Source organism: Vidua chalybeata, chromosome 11, assembly GCF_026979565.1.
Source record: "Vidua chalybeata isolate OUT-0048 chromosome 11, bVidCha1 merged haplotype, whole genome shotgun sequence".
NCBI lineage: Eukaryota > Metazoa > Chordata > Aves > Passeriformes > Viduidae > Vidua > Vidua chalybeata.
Window position 1 is genome coordinate 21,432,055 of NC_071540.1, and position 19,900 is coordinate 21,451,954.

At 42.3% G+C, this 19,900-nt stretch overlaps 1 protein-coding gene across 4 annotated transcripts in view; it reads left to right on the forward strand.

Moving 5' to 3' along the window:
* The first annotated feature begins 128 nt into the window (after window positions 1-128).
* Window positions 129-19,900, forward strand: part of PHLPP2 (PH domain and leucine rich repeat protein phosphatase 2) — a 35,397-nt gene continuing 15,625 nt past the window's right edge. For 2 of the 4 annotated variants that reach the window (XM_053952501.1, XM_053952504.1), the window contains exons 1-7: window positions 129-283; window positions 489-733; window positions 8,861-8,994; window positions 13,211-13,401; window positions 13,820-13,945; window positions 15,036-15,190; window positions 19,158-19,304. In XM_053952501.1, coding sequence (XP_053808476.1) covers window positions 152-283; window positions 489-733; window positions 8,861-8,994; window positions 13,211-13,401; window positions 13,820-13,945; window positions 15,036-15,190; window positions 19,158-19,304 — 1,130 coding nt within the window. In that variant the 5' untranslated portion in view covers window positions 129-151. Of the gene's footprint in view, window positions 284-488; window positions 734-8,680; window positions 8,772-8,860; window positions 8,995-13,210; window positions 13,402-13,819; window positions 13,946-15,035; window positions 15,191-19,157; window positions 19,305-19,900 lie in introns of those variants that run through there. The other 2 variants (XM_053952502.1, XM_053952503.1) reach the window with 2 other exon arrangements.

A 19,900-nucleotide genomic window follows, 5' to 3' on the forward strand; every position in this document is an offset into this window, starting at 1 on the left:
GCGCGGAGCTCGCGGCGCCCGGCCTGCAGCGACTCCGGCGGGGCAGCGCGGCCCGCCGCTCCCGCCGCCGCCCGGGGCGGGGCCTGCGCCGGACGGGCCGCGCGCTTCCGGGGCGGGGCCGCGGAGGCCCGGGGCGTCGGTCTGGCCGGTGATGGGGGAGGCCGGGCCGGGTGCCGGGCCGGGGCCCAGGGAGCCGCAGGAGCCCGAGGAGGACGAGGCGGCGGCGCCGGGCGGCCCACGAGGGTGCCGGGCCGGATCCCGCGGCGGTATCCGGGTGCTGAAGGTGAGGAGGGGACCGAGGCCTCCGCCGCTCCGGGCGACTCGGTGGGGTGCGGGGGGGGAGTCGGCTGCGGGACGCCGGGGACACTTGCCCGCTGCGACCTTGGTCTTTCCTATGCCTGTGGCTGCTGCTTGTGCGGAGCGGGCCGGGTCGGAGGGCGGCCGCGGCCGCAGGCGGTGCTGACGCTCGGGTCTGGGCTGACTTGCAGAGGAACGCGAAGCGCACCGGGAGCAGGAGCTGCCAGAGCAGCAGTCGGGTTGGTTCCCGTGAGAGGACCTGGCTGAAAGGGGACGTCGGACGAGGCTGCGTGTATGTTTATGGAAGAGACTCAGCAGCTGCGGCTCCATCGGACTTGCACCTGGTCCTCTGCACAGTGGACACCCAAGCCTCGGAGATCTGTGACGGAGAAGGGAGGAAAAACCTCTTTTTGCAGCTTCATGGAGACCTGGTCAGGTGAGGGCCAAGAAAGTATAAACCTGACTGCAAAATGTTTTCTATAGGTTTGCGAGGCTCTGTTCACCGTGTCCCTATGCCTGTTGGCAGGGTGGGTAGGGACCAGGTAGAGGTAGTAGCTAGCAGTCAGGTACAGCCTTGAGTCATGCACTTCGTAAAAATTAGATAGTGGTGAAATAGAGGTTGCACACCTTGCAGTTACGTGTTTTAACAGGGAGGGTTTGACTATTGCTCCAGCCAGAAATATGTCCTCATTTTCTGAGTAGAGGCACCTGTTCATATATTTCTTTATTATGTTCTGTGTTATGGGGATTTTAGCATCTGGACAACCTGATCTATTTAAGAGGCTGTAAACAGTTACTTTGAGTCTGCAAAAGAAGTAAGATGCTTTCTCAATTATGTCATTTCATATTTACATGTGAGTAATTTTTTTTTGCTGAGAAGAGTTGTCAGCTAAATAATTAAAGGCAGACAGAAATTGTAGCAAGGGTTATATAAAGAAGGCTTAAGCATCAGATGCTATGTTTTTTGCCAGAAGTCAATTTAGGCTGAAAATAGATGGCTCAGGGTTTAATGTGTGTGAATTTTGTGCTGTGAGTGTGTTATGGACTGGTCTAGGTTTAGAAGCTCCCATTCAGTTTGGTAGGATTTAAACTTTCCACTGATTCTTCTGGACTTAAGATTCAGTTATAAAATTGCCACTCCTGTTCTCAGGGACAAGTAAGTGCTGCGGTCTCCTTACTTAAGCAGTGGATACAGTGCATTTTGAGCAGAGCTAGTAGCTGGATTTTTGATAATAAAGTTAAGGTTACAGGTCGCATGTGTCCAAATCTTAAAACTGTGATGTATATTTGCTCTTTAATGGGGTGGGAACACTAGTGGTGGGAGATGCAGAGAGAACAGGACATGTTTAAAACTGACTGTTGGAAAAGGTTATTTAGAACCATTTGCCTTACCCTGGTCAGGGTTACAGGAATTAGGGATGGATTAGTTAGAAACGCTGTATGAGAACAGATGGACACTTGAACACTGCCACTGAGGCAGCTGAAAACCTCTGTTTGTTGCATGAAAAATTTGTAAGGAAGTTGGCATGTTTTGGACCCTAATAGCGAGCAGATTTTTCCAGCGTTTTTAAGGAAGAGCCGAGCCATTTGTAAAGATCAAGAAAAAGCTTAGGTAAAGTTTCTAGATGTGTTCAGAGAAAGACATTTTTGACTTTATTTAGCTTTTGAAGTGGCTTTTACATTTGAATTCTTTTCAACCTCTCTTTTCTCATACTAGCTAGCTGTACCTGTCTTTGATTTGTGGCAGATTTTGCACTGAATTAGCAAATTGGATCTGCTGCCAGCCTTTTGGAAGCAAGTACTGAGCTGTAAATTATTACTTCCCACTCCTTTTGCTTCTTGATATGTCTAGGACTTGGCCAAGATTTGTCATAAGTTTTGTGAAGAGTTCTTGGTTATGATGTGCCTGTTCCTTGTAATTTTCAGAGTGTGTTTGTCATAGAAGAGATCCTTGAAATACTTCCCACTGGAGTTGTTCTTGGTAGGGAAGTGGGAGTTACCAGTATTGCTTCAGTAACACCTGTGTTAGTAGCAGGAAGCAGGCCTGAGTGGTATCTACTTGCATGTCCATGGAAAGATGACAGACTGCCCTGTTGAGATAATTCCTTCCTCAAACAAACATTACCAATTACTTTAATAAGATGTTCACTATACAAATTACTTTGTTAAATATCTGATCACATCTTACCATAACTATGTGCCTCACCCAGACAGCTTTTGAATTCTTTGCCCTTTTAATATCAGCAGGTGACTTTCTTTCCAGAGCATGGCAGACATTGGTTTGGCACCTGACTTGGAAGACTGAAAGCTGTATGGAAGAATAGCAGAAGCTGTTTTATGTATTCAGTCTAAATATTCAGCAATGTCCTTGTGATCATTCTGTTTCCTTTTCAATTCAGTTTCTGAATTCAAGTCAGTTTCTGTAAGAACTTTTTCTTCTCCACAATGTACCTCAAGGATCTTTAGTTTTCTCCTAGCCAGAATCTTGCTTTATGCTTGTATCCCTTCATATCCAGAAATTATATCTTCCTGCAGAGGGAAGGGTTAGACAAGAATTGCACAGATACCTTCTTTGCTCTGGATACTGCACACAACAAAAATTTAAGCTTCCAAGATTTGAAAACTTGACCCTTACTTATGGAGAGCTACAGTTGCAACAGGAATGAAATTGAAACTGAAACTGTTGCTCCTTCTTTTTGTCTTTTCTTTCTCCTTAAGCTTTTGCACCCCTGCTCCAGAGAGCTTCTGTGAGCAGAGGAAGTATTCAATCCCTGATGTGTGATACTGCTGAGGATGTGATGGGCTGTTTGTGCCAGATCACAGCTGCTGTGACAGCTGCGTGTTCTCGCATGTGCCAGTGTTCAGAGCTCATTGTGCTTGGGTACAGGATGAGTTTGTGCAGTTCTAGTGAGAGCTGATGCCAGTTTGGGTTTCACACCACTTTGCTTTCTCTTGAAAGTGTATTTTGCTACTGCACTTTAACTGTTACTTCTGGAATCTGTCAGACTTGACCAAGTTAGTGAAGAAATTCCATATGGAAACTGCCATTCCATGTACAGGTTTTGATTTTCCTTTTGCTGGCCTATCCAGGGTTCTTAGTGAATCACGTGGCTCTTGATGAGAACTTAATCAATCCAGTAATCCATTCCTCCAGGTCTCCAGAATGTCTCCAAGAGCACTCAGGGAACTGTTCCCTTTCTCAGTATGAGCATGGTCCATAGGCAATAGGCTGGTTTGCTCCTGACTTTATTTACAGACCCTTTGAGTGTTGTTAGTCACATACGTGGCTCTGCCCTGGTGTTCCTCGGTCCAGGTCCAGCACACAGTAAAGTGCCAGAAGGCAGTCAGACACCCTTTCCACCGTGTCTTCATGACTGAAACACCTAATCCTGAGCTCTGCTTCCTCTGCAGAGTGGCCAGACATTGCCTCCTGTGACTTTTTGGTTGTAGATCTTTCTGTAAACTCAAAACTCTCTTGCCAGATAGTGAGGTTTGAACAACTTGTGATGTTTTACAGACAGCTTCCAGAAATCAGAAGACTTTCTGGGAAGGCTTTTGTCCTGCAGCCACTGACCAGCAAACCTAGCTGGTGCAATAGAATAGGCTAGTCATGTGATTGGTTTTCAGATAGGAATGGTTCTATGGCACTAGAGGTACATTTGTAGAGGATTGGGCTTGAATAGATATTGCCACCAATATTCCTTTTGTACATGGCTATTATAGAAATGAAACAAAACCAAAGGTATTGTGTTTGATGACTTCAAAGAGCAAATCAGTTTGATTTATGTGGACAAGAAAGAAGATTAAGAGTTTTTCAAATTAGCATTTTGAAACCCTGCAGTATTATTTCTTGATGAAGTATAAGATGAAAAGAAAAAAAGCAGATCTCATCTCCAGAAGGGTAAGTATGGTACGATAGAGTATTCAGCTTTTTCAGGAGGATAAACCACAGCACTGTACCCCAGAGAGCATTGAGCAGCCTGTACAACTGTGGCTTACTTGTTTTCATACAACACAAATTATCCCTCTACTTCGTTACTGTTCTTCCTGAATTCTGATGTGCAGGTAGGTAGTTCAGTGTGGACACAAAAAAGCCTCAATCCATTCAGCAACCAAATAGTAAAGTTTGAGTGTTTGTTTTTTTCCTTGGGAAGTCTAGGTGTAGACTACTTGATATGTTATTTTTATGAGTGGCACCCAAGCATTTAACATTCCTGAGCCATGGGTCACATGCTGGAAAAGCTGTTTCCTAGCAAGCATAAGGCTTTAGTAGCAGAAAAATAGGAGTTGAGGGGTAATCAAGGGAAAGTTGGGCAACATAGTTGGAGATCCAGTCAAATCTCTCATATTCTTGGATTCTATGCTGAAGGGTACACAGTATGTCAGGTGTACTGTATTGGAAGTCAGTATTGTTCAGTGCAATCTATTATTTATTCATTCCAGTTTCTAATAGCTTGCCTGTTGTAGGAGACAGATACACAGGTTTGTCACTTCCAAGATTACCTCATAAAGCTCTTTTAAAAGTGTGGTGTTGTGTTCAATGGTATATGTTCCTATAGCAAAAAAATATTAATTGATAAGATAAACATCAGCTACATATTTGTAGATGTACTTAGCTCTGAGCTTGTAAATCTTGGCAGACAGTCATAAAAAGAGTTGAGATCCTTAATTTGAACTTAAGAAATCTCTGCAAAGAAAGAAGAATTGATGGCATTTCGCTCTTTTGAACCAATCTCTTGTCCCATGTTCATCATACAAAACAGACAAAGAAACAGCATTTAATAAGTCAGCTTTTCATGCTTATTGTGCAGGAATTCCATCTTAGCTGATATCAGCTTATTAGTGAATAGGAGCTCTAACAGACAATTTCTGAAGAGAGAGGAAAGGGGTTATCTGATATACAGCCTTCTGGCTAGTAAGTAGATGCATTTCTGTGTAAAAAAAAAGTGTGGAGCAGACTTGCTCTAAACAGGCTTGGTGACCATTGAGCAGTAAGAACTAGTTTTCTGGGTCAGCTGCATATCAACTACATTGCCTGTTCAGGCTATAAACTTTGTTTGAGAGTAATCCTTCTTCTGATCCAGAGGTCCTGTATGTGAAGGCAGAGTTGCAATGTATCTTCTTGAAATACCTGAGTCATTTTACTTCTTGAGATGTGTCTTGGTGATTCCAGAGGAAACCTGGATGACTAGGTGCTTGTGAATGGTGCATGTTTTATGAAATCAGTCCTGCCTTAATTATTTGATGACATTTATAAAGCTGTCAGTAATAGTGGAAATACTCTGATATAATAATTTAAAACAATCGGAAATGTTCTTATTCTTAAGAAGAGATGAGAAGAAGCGGAAAGGTTTGGTACATACAGCAATGAAATGTTTCCCATTAAGACACACAGTATAAATAATGTATGCAAGTCAACAGTGTTTAGTGGAAAACAGGTCCTACCTAGCAAATTTGATCTTGATACTTCGAAATTTCAAGCTTGGTTGCCAAAGGTGGGATGGTTGGAGTAGATGACCTTTAAAGGCCCTTCTACCCAAAACGCCTGTGGTTCTGATTTCATGGGGAGAAAAGCAATGCACAAACCAGTAAAACTCACTGGTGTCATGGTTTGACACTGGCACAATGCCAGGGCCCCCATGAAAATACACCTTCCCAAATAAATGCTGTGAGGTGTTATCAATAACAGAGCAGAGCAGGCCCAAGCTTAATAACAACAACAAAAAAACCAACTTTATTAAACTACTACTCCTACAGAAGACACACACACTAAATCCAGGATGAAGACCCTCTAAAACACCCCTCCTCCTCCCAATTTCCAAAACAGCCACCATGAAACATCACCCGGGATTCCTGATCAAATTGCCACCCTTCAGATAATCAATACTCAGTCTATCAAGGGAGAGAGGAGTCTCTCTTGTGCCATAGACACACCCCCCCCCTCAGGAAACACAGTTGCCACCTCCCGTCTTTCCCTGTCACACATGGCAACCGCCCAGAGAAAATCTGCCAGTGTGACACTCTCCTTTCCATGTCACAGTGCTCTCACCACCGTGCATGGACAGACTGCCCATAGGGCTCCTTTAAGGATGCTTTGCTATGGACCAAAAGAGACCCCAGTTCAGCTTCTCATCTTGGGACTACAGTCCCCCCCATTTTCCCCTGGGGCCAAGGGTCCAGGAACAGAGATCATCTTCTTCCTGAAGACAGAGGGCATCACCATTCTTTCATCAGCTTTCCTCTGTTCTTGCCATTCCTGTGCTGTTTGAAGCTGAAGCAGGTCTCCTTGGGTCACCGCTGCATCCCCCTAAAATGCAGTCTCTGTTGCAGGAGAATTTGGTTCAGTCTATGGCTAACAAAAAAAGTCCAGCTAAAAGCTACTCCATCATCTCCTCCCACCTAAAAATTTCTTCTTCTAACATCTCAGGTCCCGGACTGTCTCTCTTCCACTACAAATCGAGGAGGAGTAATATTTTACAAAGCCCTCATTTCCCAGGAAAGGGTTAGAAGTTCAGACTCCCTGAATGGCTGAAATCTCTGCCCAGTACTCTCGACTCCCACACTGGGCATCATCCCCCGCCTTTCTCCTCCTCTGCTGGCAAATCTCCAGGTGCCATCAGGCTCTCTGTCACTTTCCCTCTGGGGGGGACAAAGGCATCTCCACTTCTCTCCACCCTTCCATCCGCAGGAGCTGGCTGGGTTCCAGACCCTCAGCCCCTCGGCCTACCTGGACAAGGCCGCGTGGCTTCCCCTCCCGCACCCAGCCCATGGCTGGGCAGGGGAAGAGTCTGCACTGCACTCTCTGACGACTGGAGCTAAAGAGACAGTTCCCTTGGGAGTTCTTGCTTTTAACCCCCTGTGTTCTCAGAGGCGTGTCCATACTTTCAGTGGTCACTCCAGGTGCCAATATCCAAACCTGACCACTGATTAGTTAGACCCAACTTCCTGAAAAAAAAAATTCACTTCCATGTCAAACCACAACAACTGGCTAGTATCTTACAAACTGGAAGCTGTTATTCAGCGTAAGCATCTTGTTTTGGGTGAGGAGCTGTTTGAAGGAGGAAATGTAAACTTCCCTTGTTCAGTTTGCTCTGTTAATAACCTGTGGCTAAAAAGTAAGAGCTCAGGAGGGCATGGGTGGAGGGAGTGATGGGTACTGAGAAGTCAGTGCAGCAGATTGCTCTAGACAGTTTAGCATGCAGTATTCCCTGGAAAACACTGCTTTTCAGTATCACTGGGTAGATTCATGTAAAAGACAAGCGTACTAAATACTGCAAAGGAGAGGAAGGAGACAAGAAGTTGTCAAAAGATGCAGTTCAGGAGGACTTGTGCATTGGAGGGATATGAGTCTAGAGCAGGTTTAATCCAAGAGCAGAAAAGTGTTTTTGTTGAACCAATGTGTATGTGTGGTTTTGTGAAGTCAGTGCATGGATACAGGGAACAATCATTTTAGTGCTTACAGGGTAGGGATAAACTAAAAAAAAAATTGGTAGTAAAAATGCTTTTGAATCAAAGTAGACCCACTCTACTACAAGAATAGTTTTAAAAGGACCTTGTACCTTATATTGAAGAGGAAGTTTGAAATGTTTAGTGACATGGTTTATAAATTCCTGTTTAAAGACGAGGTGACCATTGAGATCCAGTGACTGTAATCTGAAGCTAGGCACTTTTAGATTAAAAATGGGGATTTTTAATGTTGGATAATGAGTAGACCATTGGAACAATATATTTTAACTCCTGCGTAACATTTTCAGTGCTTAATCTTTTACACTGATTTTTTTTTTTTTTCCCTAAAAGAAAACTTGTAATTTAGCAAGAAACTTGTTGTTTTTATTGAAGAAAATCACAATACAGGGTCCCTGGAAAAAGTGAGAAGAGAGGATCAGAAAACATGTTTTCCATTCTGAATATACTAAACCTGATGTTTCACAAGAACTTTCTCTTATTGCTGTTAATTCAAGCTAGCCACTGTGTCCTTCCTGTGTTCTGTCATAGTTCTAAAACATCCTTTTAAATATACTAGTTGAGTTAACTTGCCAAAGCATAAGAATCTAGCCACTGATGTGAGCTGAAGAGAGTAGGAAATTTGTCTTATGTTTGTTTCGGGGTATTTTTAATGATTCTTCATGAGGATTCTTCAAATGCTTTGCTCTAAGCTGCATTCGGAAGAAAAATGTAAGAGTTCTTTTATATTTTTGAGGCATTATACATACGGGTTTTTAATTACTTGGCAGCTGCTTTTTTGTTATTTCTGGTTTTGTGTCTTGTCATGGATTTCTCCTGGTGCTTCTTAAATCATGAAATAGAAATATTCACCATGAATTGTGTGGCTTATGACAATTGCTGTTTCTCTGTGTTTCTCTTCTGCAATGTAATTCACAAGTGCTGCAGTTCTTAAGTGCTGCTTGTCAAGCAGGGAGCAGAGACCCAAGAGTCCATGCTTGCCAGACCTTTTCAGAGGAGCAGAACAGACGGTGTGTCAGTATTCCTCACACTTTAGCTGTACTGAGACTTGTTTAATCTGTTTTGCATTCTCAAACTTCTTTCTTGTATCTTTTGACAGGAGGCTGGAGCCCACAGAAAAACCCCTTCAGATTGTGTATGACTACTTGGCTGGGTTGGGTTTTGATGATCCTCTCAGAATGCAGGAAGAGGCAGCAAACTCTGATCTCAGCTGTATGATTCGCTTTTACAGTGGTAAGAAATTGTGTGTGTGCACACTGTCACTGTTTCTGCAGCTGTAACTATGAGCTGGAACTCAGCTAAAGCCTGAATCATCAGCCTGTTAGGTTTGTCGACAACTGCATCAAGCACCTGTAGCACCAGTAAGCATTTCTTTAAATAAAACATTTTAAAGATTAATAGACAAAAAAATCACACTTCTGTAATTTTCTTGATCCTGTCCATGACTTGAGAAAAGACAGGTCCACAGGAAGGCACAAGATCGCTCTGTTGTCTTTAGATTCAAATATTGCAACTGATGACTTAGAGCTCCCACTGGGAGTTCTGTTTAGATGTGCATGAAGATTGTATTTACAAAAAGTTTATGGATACAGCCAAGGAAGCTCCTGGTCAAATACTTCCACAGCCTTTAAATAGTGAAGAGTGAAGGTGCCAGCTGGTTAATAATAACGCAGGCTGCTGTCAGAGCCCTAGGGCACTGGATTGCAGAAGCAAGACTTTGGATTGTGGCCTGTTGAATTGGTTTGGACAGGATACAGTATACACGAGGAGACACAGATAACAGGCATAGGCTTGTGCGCATGTGGTACTAGCAGTCAGAAAAGGAATTCACTGAAGTTAACAGGAAATATAAAATAAATGAGGGTGAGGAAAGATAATAAGGAAATTATTTCCTTACTTGTAAGTACCTCACCTGTGTATTTTTTGCATTTCAGAAGAAAAAAATCAAGATGCTTTTAATGGAAAAGTGTTCTTGCACTGTGGATCTGGGCAGCCTGGCTAAGCTGCTAGCCATCTTTTGGTTATTCAGTGTCAAAAAAATGCATTTATAAGAAATTGGCTTCTTCACCCTGCTATCTGAGACAAACCCCTTCTGTCTGGGAGCTATGTGTAAGAACAGGCAAAACAGTGTAGGTACTGTATACACCACATATATGCAAGCATATATACATATGCATGCAAAACATGGAGTGTAACAGATGGAAAGAAGTGTGACATGCATAGTCTGGATTTATGGAGCAAGGAAGAGGGAGTCAGAAGTTACTTTAGCTGGAAGGAATAGAGGCATCAAGGATAGGGGTATGGAGAACTTTTGAGGAAAAAATGAAAGCTTTCATCAAGCAGGAACTGCTGAGGATTCACGAACAGCAACTCAACTTCATGGAACCAAGTAGATAGAAAATGTAATTGAGTAGTTTCCGTCAGCATAGGTGGCTGGTCTGCTTATAAGAAAGCAATGAAAGAAGTATAAGGGTTGAAGTGTATTCAGGAGACCTGTTTTAAGGAAGTACAAGCAAATGCTGACAAAGTGATTCTCAAAGATAGGGGAGGAATTAGAGGGAATGCTATGGAGGATGATGCAATAATTTTGCCAAGTCTGCAGCTGACAACATAAGGGAGGAAGTAATGTATTTTACACAGAATTTTTTTTCTTAATATTATGGCATCACCGACTGGTTTGGGTTGGAAGGAACCTTAAAGATCATCTAGTTCCACCCTCCTGTCATGGGCAGGGACACTTTCCACTAGAACAGGTTTCTCCAAGCCCCACCCAGCCTGACCTTGGACAGTTCCAGAGATGGAGCAGCCACAGCTTCTCTGGGCAACCTGTGCCAGGGCCTCCCCACCCTCCCCATAAAACATTTCTTCCTTATGTCCAGTGTAAATTTGCCCTCTTTCAGTTTAGAAACATGGCCCATTCTTCTGCCACTATAGGCCCTCATAAAATGTCTCTCTATGCCTTTCTTATAAGCTGACTTTATAGATAGAAAAGCTGCAAAAAGGCCTTCCCAGAGCCTTCTCTTCTCCAGGCTGAACAACCCCAACTCTCTCAGCCTGTCTCCATAGGAGAGGTATTCCAGCCACCTAGCTGTGTCCACAGCTGCCCTTTGACCCACTCTAGGTTAGGTGTCATGGTTTTGGAGCAGAGAGGAAAACCGGAGGATTGGTGCAGCTGCAGAGTAATGCTTGGAACAGTGCTGCTGGGGCAGTTCGTGGTAGGTTACCACTTTCAGTCCCACAATAATGGGGACTTGTTTTCTTACAAGTGTGTGGCTGGTCTTTCAGCTTGATGAAATCAAAGCAATTTTTTCTGTGGATTCTTACAGTTTCTCACCAGTAAAGGACATCTTATGTCAAACTTCGTGTGTGTGAAACAAAACTATTGTTGAAATAAACAACTGCATGTTTCAGCTAAATTCAGCCAGATATGTACATCAAGACAGCACTTTAGATTTGGCAAACTGAAGATCCTGTTGTCTAACTGAGAAACAATATTACAACTTGAGTTAGTAGTTAACTGTTTGCTCCTGATAAATGTTTGGAGTATGGTTTTCTTATTCAAGCTTGCTGCGTGATCAGTGTGACCGGCTTACCCCACGTAGCATCAGTTTGAACATCCACCCCAGGAGGGTGCCAGGAGCAACTGAACCTTAGTGCCAATCAGCTCTGAAACCCCTTCATATGCTACCAGTATCTCTTTCAGTTAGAGTATTGTGGGCTCCAAATCCTCTGTCACCCCAGCTCCAGAAGCTGAATGGTTGGCCTTGAGTGTGTCCAGTAGGGCAGCAACTGGCAGCAGTCTGACTCCAGTCCAGTCTGAGTAGTTGCAGTGGCTTGTCACAGGGTTGGAGTAGCTGCAAAGAGTTGCTTCTCCCTAAACAAGACTTGAATCACATTCATGGTGCCTAGCAATAGGGAACCACACTGATCTCAGCATCCCAAGGATATTAGAAATTCCCAAATGCTGTTGTAATTAACCTGGAGGAGAAAAGGAGGATGTGGAAAGTATCCACTCCCTAGGTGGGCGCTCTGAGGAGAAAAGGCAAATGGTGTCATTATTGATATTTTCCACTAAATGGCACCAGAGCACAAAGGTAAGGGCCTTGCTGAGCACACAGACCAGATTACAAAATACAACACCATAACCTTAACCCAGCCTTTACAGCAGATAAGGTGTTACATAATCCAGTCTTGAGAACAAGTGAAACAAAATCGAGCAAGCCAATCAATATTGTGACCAGCCACTGTTAAACCAATACAATAAACGCTTATAGCAAATCTGTTTTAACACACTCTGGTCAGATCTGTCTCTGCCCTTAGTGCACCAGGTCTGGCGCCTGAAAGGACTGTTGTGGTTTAACCTCAGCCACCCAATAAGCACCACGCATCTGCTCACTCACGCCCTCTTCCCCCATGGGATGGGAAGGAGAATAGGAAAAAGATGATACCTGTGGACTGAAAACAGTTTAATAATTGAAATAAAGTAAAATAATAGTAATGGTAATGGAAAGGGAAATAACAAAGAGAGAGGAATAAAATACAAATGATGCACAATACACTGCTCATCACACTGGTGCCCTTTCTCTAGCAGTGCTCAGCCCTCCTTTCCCAATTCCTTCAGTTTGTATACTGCATGATGTTCTGTTGTGTGAAATATCCCCTTTGCTAGTTTGGATCACCTGGTCCGACCATGCTTCCTGGCAGTTTCTTGTGCACCTGCTGCAGAGAAAGAGACACTGTAAAGTCCTTGACTTGGGTGAGCGCTGATGAACCAACCGAAACAGCAGGTTTTTTGGTGTTTTTTTGGTTTTTTTTTTTTTTGTTTTTTTTTGGGTTTTTTTTTTTGGTTTTTTTTGGTTTTTTTTTTTTGTTTTGTTTTTGTTTTTGTTTTTTGGTTTTTTGTTTTTTGGTTTTTTTTTTATGTTACCAACATTATTCTCACACTGAAGCCAAAACACAGCCTTGTACCATCTGCCAGGAAGAAAATGAATTCATTCAGGCAAAACCAGGACAGTCATCTTCAGGGAAAGAACTTCCTTTGTAGTTGATTTTCCAGGCCTTCCTTTAAAATCTAGTAGAAACCACTTTAATGATTTCTGTGACTTTAGCTGACTCAACGAGAATTTAAAATTGCTTTTCTGTTGCATTTGAATGAAGGATATTTGGCAAGCATGTGGATTTGCTAAGGTCTGTAACTACCTGGATTAAAAACATGCTGCATGGCAACCATTCTAACATTGTTCTGGGAGGCACAAATGGTGCTGCTCAGCTGCTGTTCCTACACTGACTGAGAATGTTGCTTGTCCTCTGCACAAGACTCTCTTTTTAAGTGCAATTTGCTTGTTCTTTACAACAATTGGTTTTGCATGTTAGATTCGTGTTATTTGTATTCACAGATGAGAATGAAGAACATATGGACAGTAAATGCTAATGTCCCCTTTTTCTTCAGAAAAGCCATGCCAAGTGGAACAGTTGGATCGCATCCTGCTCTCTGGAGTCTATAACGTACGCAAAGGAAAGACCCAGCTGCACAAGTGGGCAGAGCGCTCAGTCACTCTCTGTGGTACGTGCCTCATTGTGTCCTCAGTGAAGGACAGCCATGCAGGGAAGATGCACATCTTGCCTCTCATTGGAGGAAAGGTAAGACTTTTTTTTTTTTTTTTGTTAGTTCCCTGTAGCCTGGGAAGGAAGAAGAAATGGTAGTGAAGGGAATTGCCCACAAGAGATTAATGTAGGCTTTTTTAACAGATTACTGCATTAATGTGCCCAACCTCTTTCTACTTGCTTTGCTTAGGTAGTAGTCTGAAGACTAATAAAACAAAGAAACACTGGTTCAGCTTTCACAGCAGTAGCCAATGTGAAAGGGCACTCTGGAAATTACTACTTCTTGTATCCATTTCAGCAGAAAGATGTTAAGCAGGATTTACTTCTGCGTGACTGCAGCTATGTTTTCAGCAAAATGCAGTGTTACTGGTGGTCAGTAATATTTCACCCTAGACTTCAGGTCCACTGTAATTGCTGGCGCTTAGGCAGACTGTTGTCAATTCTCCCTCCGCAGGTGGAAGAGATGAAACGTCGGCAGTACACCCTTGCTTTCACATCTGCTGGAGCACAAGCTCAGACATACCATGTTTCCTTTGAAACGCTGGCAGAGTGCCAGCGGTGGCACCGGCAAGCATCCACGGTGAGGCCATGGGGACAGTGTGGTCGGGATGCTGGGTGCAGGGTACACCACAGGAAGGGTATTCTGATGCAAGCTTGATCTGCAGTCAGAGATGAAGCTAGGATGCTGGAGAAAGTACTCAGGACATTTTCCAGCTTTATTTCCTTCATGCTCTGGGCTACAGAGATTTTTCTCTTAGCCTTCTCTTTTTCTCCGTGCAACAATGTCAAGCAGTAGTTCTGTGCTGTTTTAACCCCTGCTGCACCTACAAGACTAACTTAATCACAGGTCCCTCGAGCAAACCACAGGGACTGACTGACTTTACAGCTGTAGAAACCTACACATTGCATTTGTTGCCATACTTGAATGTGCCTGAAGTATGACCTGGACATTCACAGGGCTGCCCTGAGGTTTGAGTTACAGAGACATTGTAGGTCAGGAAGGATATTATGAAATACAAAATGAGTTCAGGATAAAGCAGGTCATAAAATGTCAAATTAAGCACGAAAGACCTCAAAACAAAACATGCTTTATGAAAGGACGTGAGATTTGCAGAGACTTTATGAAATGTTGCGAAACCGTAATTTATGAAGCCTTTTTATAACAAGTTATGTTTCAAATTTTATATTCTCAACAAGCTAATAAAAGAAAGAAGTAGCTAAAAGTACAGAAGAAGCAGCTGTGCTAGGCAGAGGTTCTGTAAACCTCAAAGAACTGAACTGGAAAATCAACTGCTTCCTGTTGCTTCTTGCACCTTTGTAAGACACTTGAGATTATGCTTTCTCAATAGAGTTTCCTGAAAGATCTGTTTTCCTCTATAACACTGGCTCTCTTACAGCCTAGCCTTTAGGCAGTGTGCCCAGTGCACATACAGAGTAAGGCTTTGTGTGAATCCTGACTGGTATCCAGCTATGCATCCTTGTCAGGGATGTAGCAAAGGGCATAGGCTTGTACTTCATGGACTCCCATTTCCTGCATGGACTCTACCTGGTAGGTACAAGGGGCTCTTTCATCTTCTTGCAAGTTGTTTATTACTTGTATTCTTTGGCCTTCCATTAGACTTCCAGAGAAAATTTGTTGCACAGCTGCAGCCTTTTCTCTTTCTTTTCAGATTGTGTCTATGCGATTTAGCATGGTTGATCTTTCATGCTACAGCCTTGAGGAAGTACCAGAGCACCTCTTCTACAGTCAAGACATCACCTACCTCAACTTACGCCACAATTTTATGAGAACAAGTGGAGCAGGGAGTCTTGACTCTCTTTGCAGGTCTGCAAAGAATCATTTTTCTTCTACATTTGGAGTCCTTGACATGTGGATACAGGAATGAAGTATTACCTGTTCTCTTGGGGATGGTAAAAAAATTGATCTTTAGGAAGCTCTAACAAGTGAGGGGGTTGGAAGTAAAACTGGGCAGCACAAGCAGGAATAAACTTCCAACAATTTATAGTATTCATGAGCTCCCTCCCACAGATTCTGTGCTAACTCTGATTTGAGATAAGCCTTGTGGGGTGACATGCCATTTGTATGGACAAGATGCAATAGTAATATTAGGCTGCTTGCTAAGGAGAGAACATCTTGGGGTATAAAAGAAAAGGCAAGGAAAAGCATAATGCTGCTGTTGTGAATAAGTGTTTGTAGGAAGAAGTTTAGGTCTGAAAAACCCTGTTTCGGCAAGTTCTTAATGTGTATTTGGAATTGGCAGAGGGCCTGTGAGACTCCAGCTTTGCTTTGGAAACTTGTGATGATCTGCTTTTAAGAGAGTAGCAGTTGTGTGATGGTATGGAAGCATGATGTAGTCATCTTAGGTAAGTGAAGGAGTCTTACAAAAATATTTTTAAATTAATTTCCCCAAATCATAAAAATCTAGAGGGAGATTAGTCTGTTGATATGTCTACCAGCCATGCTAAATAGAAGGAGTTGCTATATGAATTTTGAAAAGTGTTAGGAAGCTTATAGTAATATTGTCCAATGGCTCTGTTTGGAACACATTTCCCTAAGGAAAATGTATTTGGAGAAACTTTGCAAAACTATTTTTTGGTTTTTTGTTTGGTTTGGTTTGTTGTCGTTGTGGTTTTGAGGTTTGGTTGTTTTTGTCATTTTGGTTTGGTTTTTTTTGGGGGGGGGGTGGGTTTGGGTTTTTTTTGGGTTTTTTTTCAGGGTGTGGTGGGGAAGGGTGTATCTTTGTTTCCTTTGTCTCTAGGGACCTACTACTGCCTATAAGAATATACAATGAAAAAAATTGATCACTTTTGGGAATTCTTTGCAGTTTCCTTGCAAACCAGAGTCTAGTCTGGTTTTCCAAACTTGTTTAAATTTTTCTAATGCTGAACTGTAATAAATTCTCTTACTGGAGAAGCTGCTTAAAATAATCTTAAGATGTTGCTTGCTACTTGTTTCTTCAAATACATTGTATGATTTCTGAAAAGCACATCAGAACCTTATTTTCTAAAATGGAGTATCCTTGGTTCACTGGATCAGCAAAGGGGCTTGAAATTACTTTTGACCTTGCATGTAGTCAACAAGAAATCTGACATGTCAGAAACTCAACTCTTTTCCTAGCAGTGACTATGTCTGATGAAGCTGAAATCCGCAAACAAACAAAAGCCATAAAAGAAGCTCTCACTTCACGCAATCTTGAATAAACAGATAGCATTAAGTTGCCCACATAAGGCTGCTCATTGCCTTTTGAAAAGTTTTTCTGTCTGAGGTTTTTAGGATGCTTCTAAGATTACAGCACCACAAGAAGACCCTTGCTCACTTGCAGTAGGTGCTCTCAGTACATTGAGACTGTCAATTCCCAACAGCAGAATTTTTCACGATGATCAGTTCTCTTCCTCTGAGCAACTTGCAAGCTCTAGGAGTCTAATTACCTATAACTATAATAAAGGAGCAAAAATTATTGGCTAAAGGGAAAATGTTAAGCAAAGGGCATTAAATAGCCCTACCTGCTTTGTTACATCTCCTAGTTTATTTTCTATGTACTGTAGTACCTTTCGAGCATCTCCCTTATCTGAAAAACGCTGAGATCTGGTCTTCATTGATATGTGTGTATGCACACACATGTATACATCTGCATGTCTCTTGTCAGCATTCTAGGTAGTTGATACAGATTTGTGCTGGTGTGCTTTGGTGGCAGAACAGGATGTGTTGAACTTGGAATATTTCAGGGCAGCACCAGTTTGGGCTGCTAAACAGAGGATGGTCATCCCATGGAAGATTCACTGCTGTGTTTCCATACCTCTTTGCCATCTCAGTATGCCCTGTGAGAGCACAAACCATAACCTGAGGAGCCACAACAATTTTGGAATCTTTATCCCCTGTAATACCTGGTTCATAAATACAGCTTGAATGAGAGTTGCATTTCCATTCCACTCCTCTTCTACATCACTACATGAGCTTACTGAGGCAAAGAAGAGGGAACAGAAGGAGAACTCAGAAGGCTTTTGAGTATTGTCCTCCCCACTGAGTATGGAGGTGTGCTTTGAGGAATCTCAGACCAAGCTGTGTCATATTCCAGTTTCCCTTCAGCTTTTGGAAACTGTAATGCCCCTCTTGTGCTTGCTTTGATATTTTTGCAGAGGGATGAATTCTAAACATTAGTTGTACTGTTGTGTTTAATGCTGTATCCCTCAGAGCAGCTTCTCACTACACTGTTAGAGAGAGAAACACTGCTTGGCACTAAGAACAGGTATAGCAAAAGCCATTGCATAACTCTTGAGAAAGCAGTTTTATTAAAGCATTTGCTGATTTCAAACCTTGAGAGCCACGACCTGTCCTAAATCTCTTAAAGTTGAACCAGCTAATGAGATTGTTCAAATCTTTAGGCTCATCCTCACTGTTTCCTTCTTTTCCAATACTGTGGTGGAGTTCTGTGTGCAAATTTCTAATTTTTCTATCATTGTTATGTCTTTGCATTATCCTTCCTGTGAGGACGGCTTTTACCAACATAGCATCTTTTTCTCTTTGGCTTTTAGTTGCAGTACAAGAGAGTCTGTGGCTGCAGCAAACAAAAATGCCTGTGCCCTTATTCATATGATGGGGTGCTCAAAGCAAACAACTCATGTCCAAGTTTCAGCTATGCTCCCTCTTTCAAAAGAGCAACACCCCCCAACATTATAAAGCAAAATGGAGAAATATTATGCATAGTTCCTACACAGATCATTACAAGTATTTTGAATCCAAAAAAGGTCACTATAAAGAAGAAAACAACTCCAGAACCTTTCAGTCCTATATTTCAAGACATATCAAGCTAGAAGTAATATTCTCCCTCAAGCTAATTAACCTTGGTTTTGTTACCAATATTAAAACATTGGCTTCAAAATAAGAGCTACTCACCAATGCCTGGGAAATGTAGGGTAGGAGAGGCAGATGAATAACTGCATGTTTCCAAGAAGTAGTTCTCTGGTACATGAAATTTGCAGTTATCTCGTAGAAGTGAGATATGAATTTCCCCACTGAATTAATTTTTGGTGGTTCCAGTTTGGGATGAAGAGGCTTTTACTTGGGGAACAATACTTTTGCTTCTTGTAGAAGGAGGCAGGAACTCTTGGAGGAGAACCCTGCTGTATGTTACCCCAGCCATGCTAAGTTCCTTCTCTCTCTTTGGACCTAGCATGGTGATTGAAGGAGCTAGAAATAGGTAACCATTTCTGAAGCACTGGTGGGACTGTGGGCTGTCTGTACTTAGGGCAGTAGGTGGGATGCAGTCTGCTGAGCAAGGAGCACTGTGTTGTGCAATCTTGTTCAAGGACTTCTGGGTGCAGGTCTTGGGTTTTCCCAGCATGAAGCATGTGCTTTCCTAATCTTCCCTTTTACAGCTTGGCTTGGCTTTCTGTTTTATTCTCAGAATAATCCTTGTGAATGTTTTCAGCTCCTCTTTTCCCAAGCTATGTAATTGTAGACTCTTACTGTAGTTAATTCTTTTAAGGAAAATTTTTTGAACGGAGCATTTTAGTCACCTTAATCTTAGTAGCAGTCACTAGGACAAAGGTTGGAAAGTCGATGTAGAAGGTTGTTACCAGTTCCTGCAGTAAACCCAAGCTATTTGATCACTTTCAGCATGACAGCTGAGAAAAGTATCAATGACTTAAACCCAAATGTATGCAGAAACTCCTGTAATCAGTTAGCTGACTGTATCACCAGTGTACAGACTCAAGAATTCTTTATGACTGGTTTGTGTATTTTTGCTTTTAGACATGTAAGTTTGTGAATTAACTAGTGTTCTTGCTAATAGGTTTTCTCAATTGAAGAGTCTGAACTTGTCTCATAATAGACTGGGAGAGTTTCCTGTATCACTGTGTGAGATCTCTACTCTGACAGAGCTTAATATTTCCTGTAATGGACTTCATTACTTGCCAAGTCAGATTGGCAAACTGTTGAAGTGAGTATGTTCTTTACATCTGTGATCATAAATATCCTTGGTGGCTCAGCTGAGCACTGCTGATGCGCAGGTACTGTTTCTGAAAGTGTGAATTCTAGGGCAGCCTGTTTTGCCCATGAAGGCTGAATGATTAATTTGACTCCAGCAGGAAGTCAAGAACGAAGATATTCAATTCCTTAATCACTACTAGGAAAACATCACAACTGCTAGTGCAGAAAAGATGAGGAAACTTGATGCAGATAAAGCACCGAAGGCAATTGCATTGTTTCTCAAATAAGTCTATGTGCATTTTTCTGCAGCTTCAGAGTTGTCTTTCTGCATTTATTTTTTTGAATTTAATATTTTCAGTACTGACACAATTTCTATTGAGGTTTTAATTTATTGTAGAAAACTTTTCTGTGGTAACTTCTCACAGAGATCTAGTGATTTTTGTCAGCACTGGTATGTTTGATGATGTTCTACAGAATTGGCTGCTTTTGTGTTAGAGGATTTTAACATGAAAATACTTGAGCAATCCCCTCTGAAAATTTTGTCTTAAAGTGTTTGCTGGAGCCTTGTCCATTTTCCCCAGTAGCTACCCCAAATGCATAAGAGCT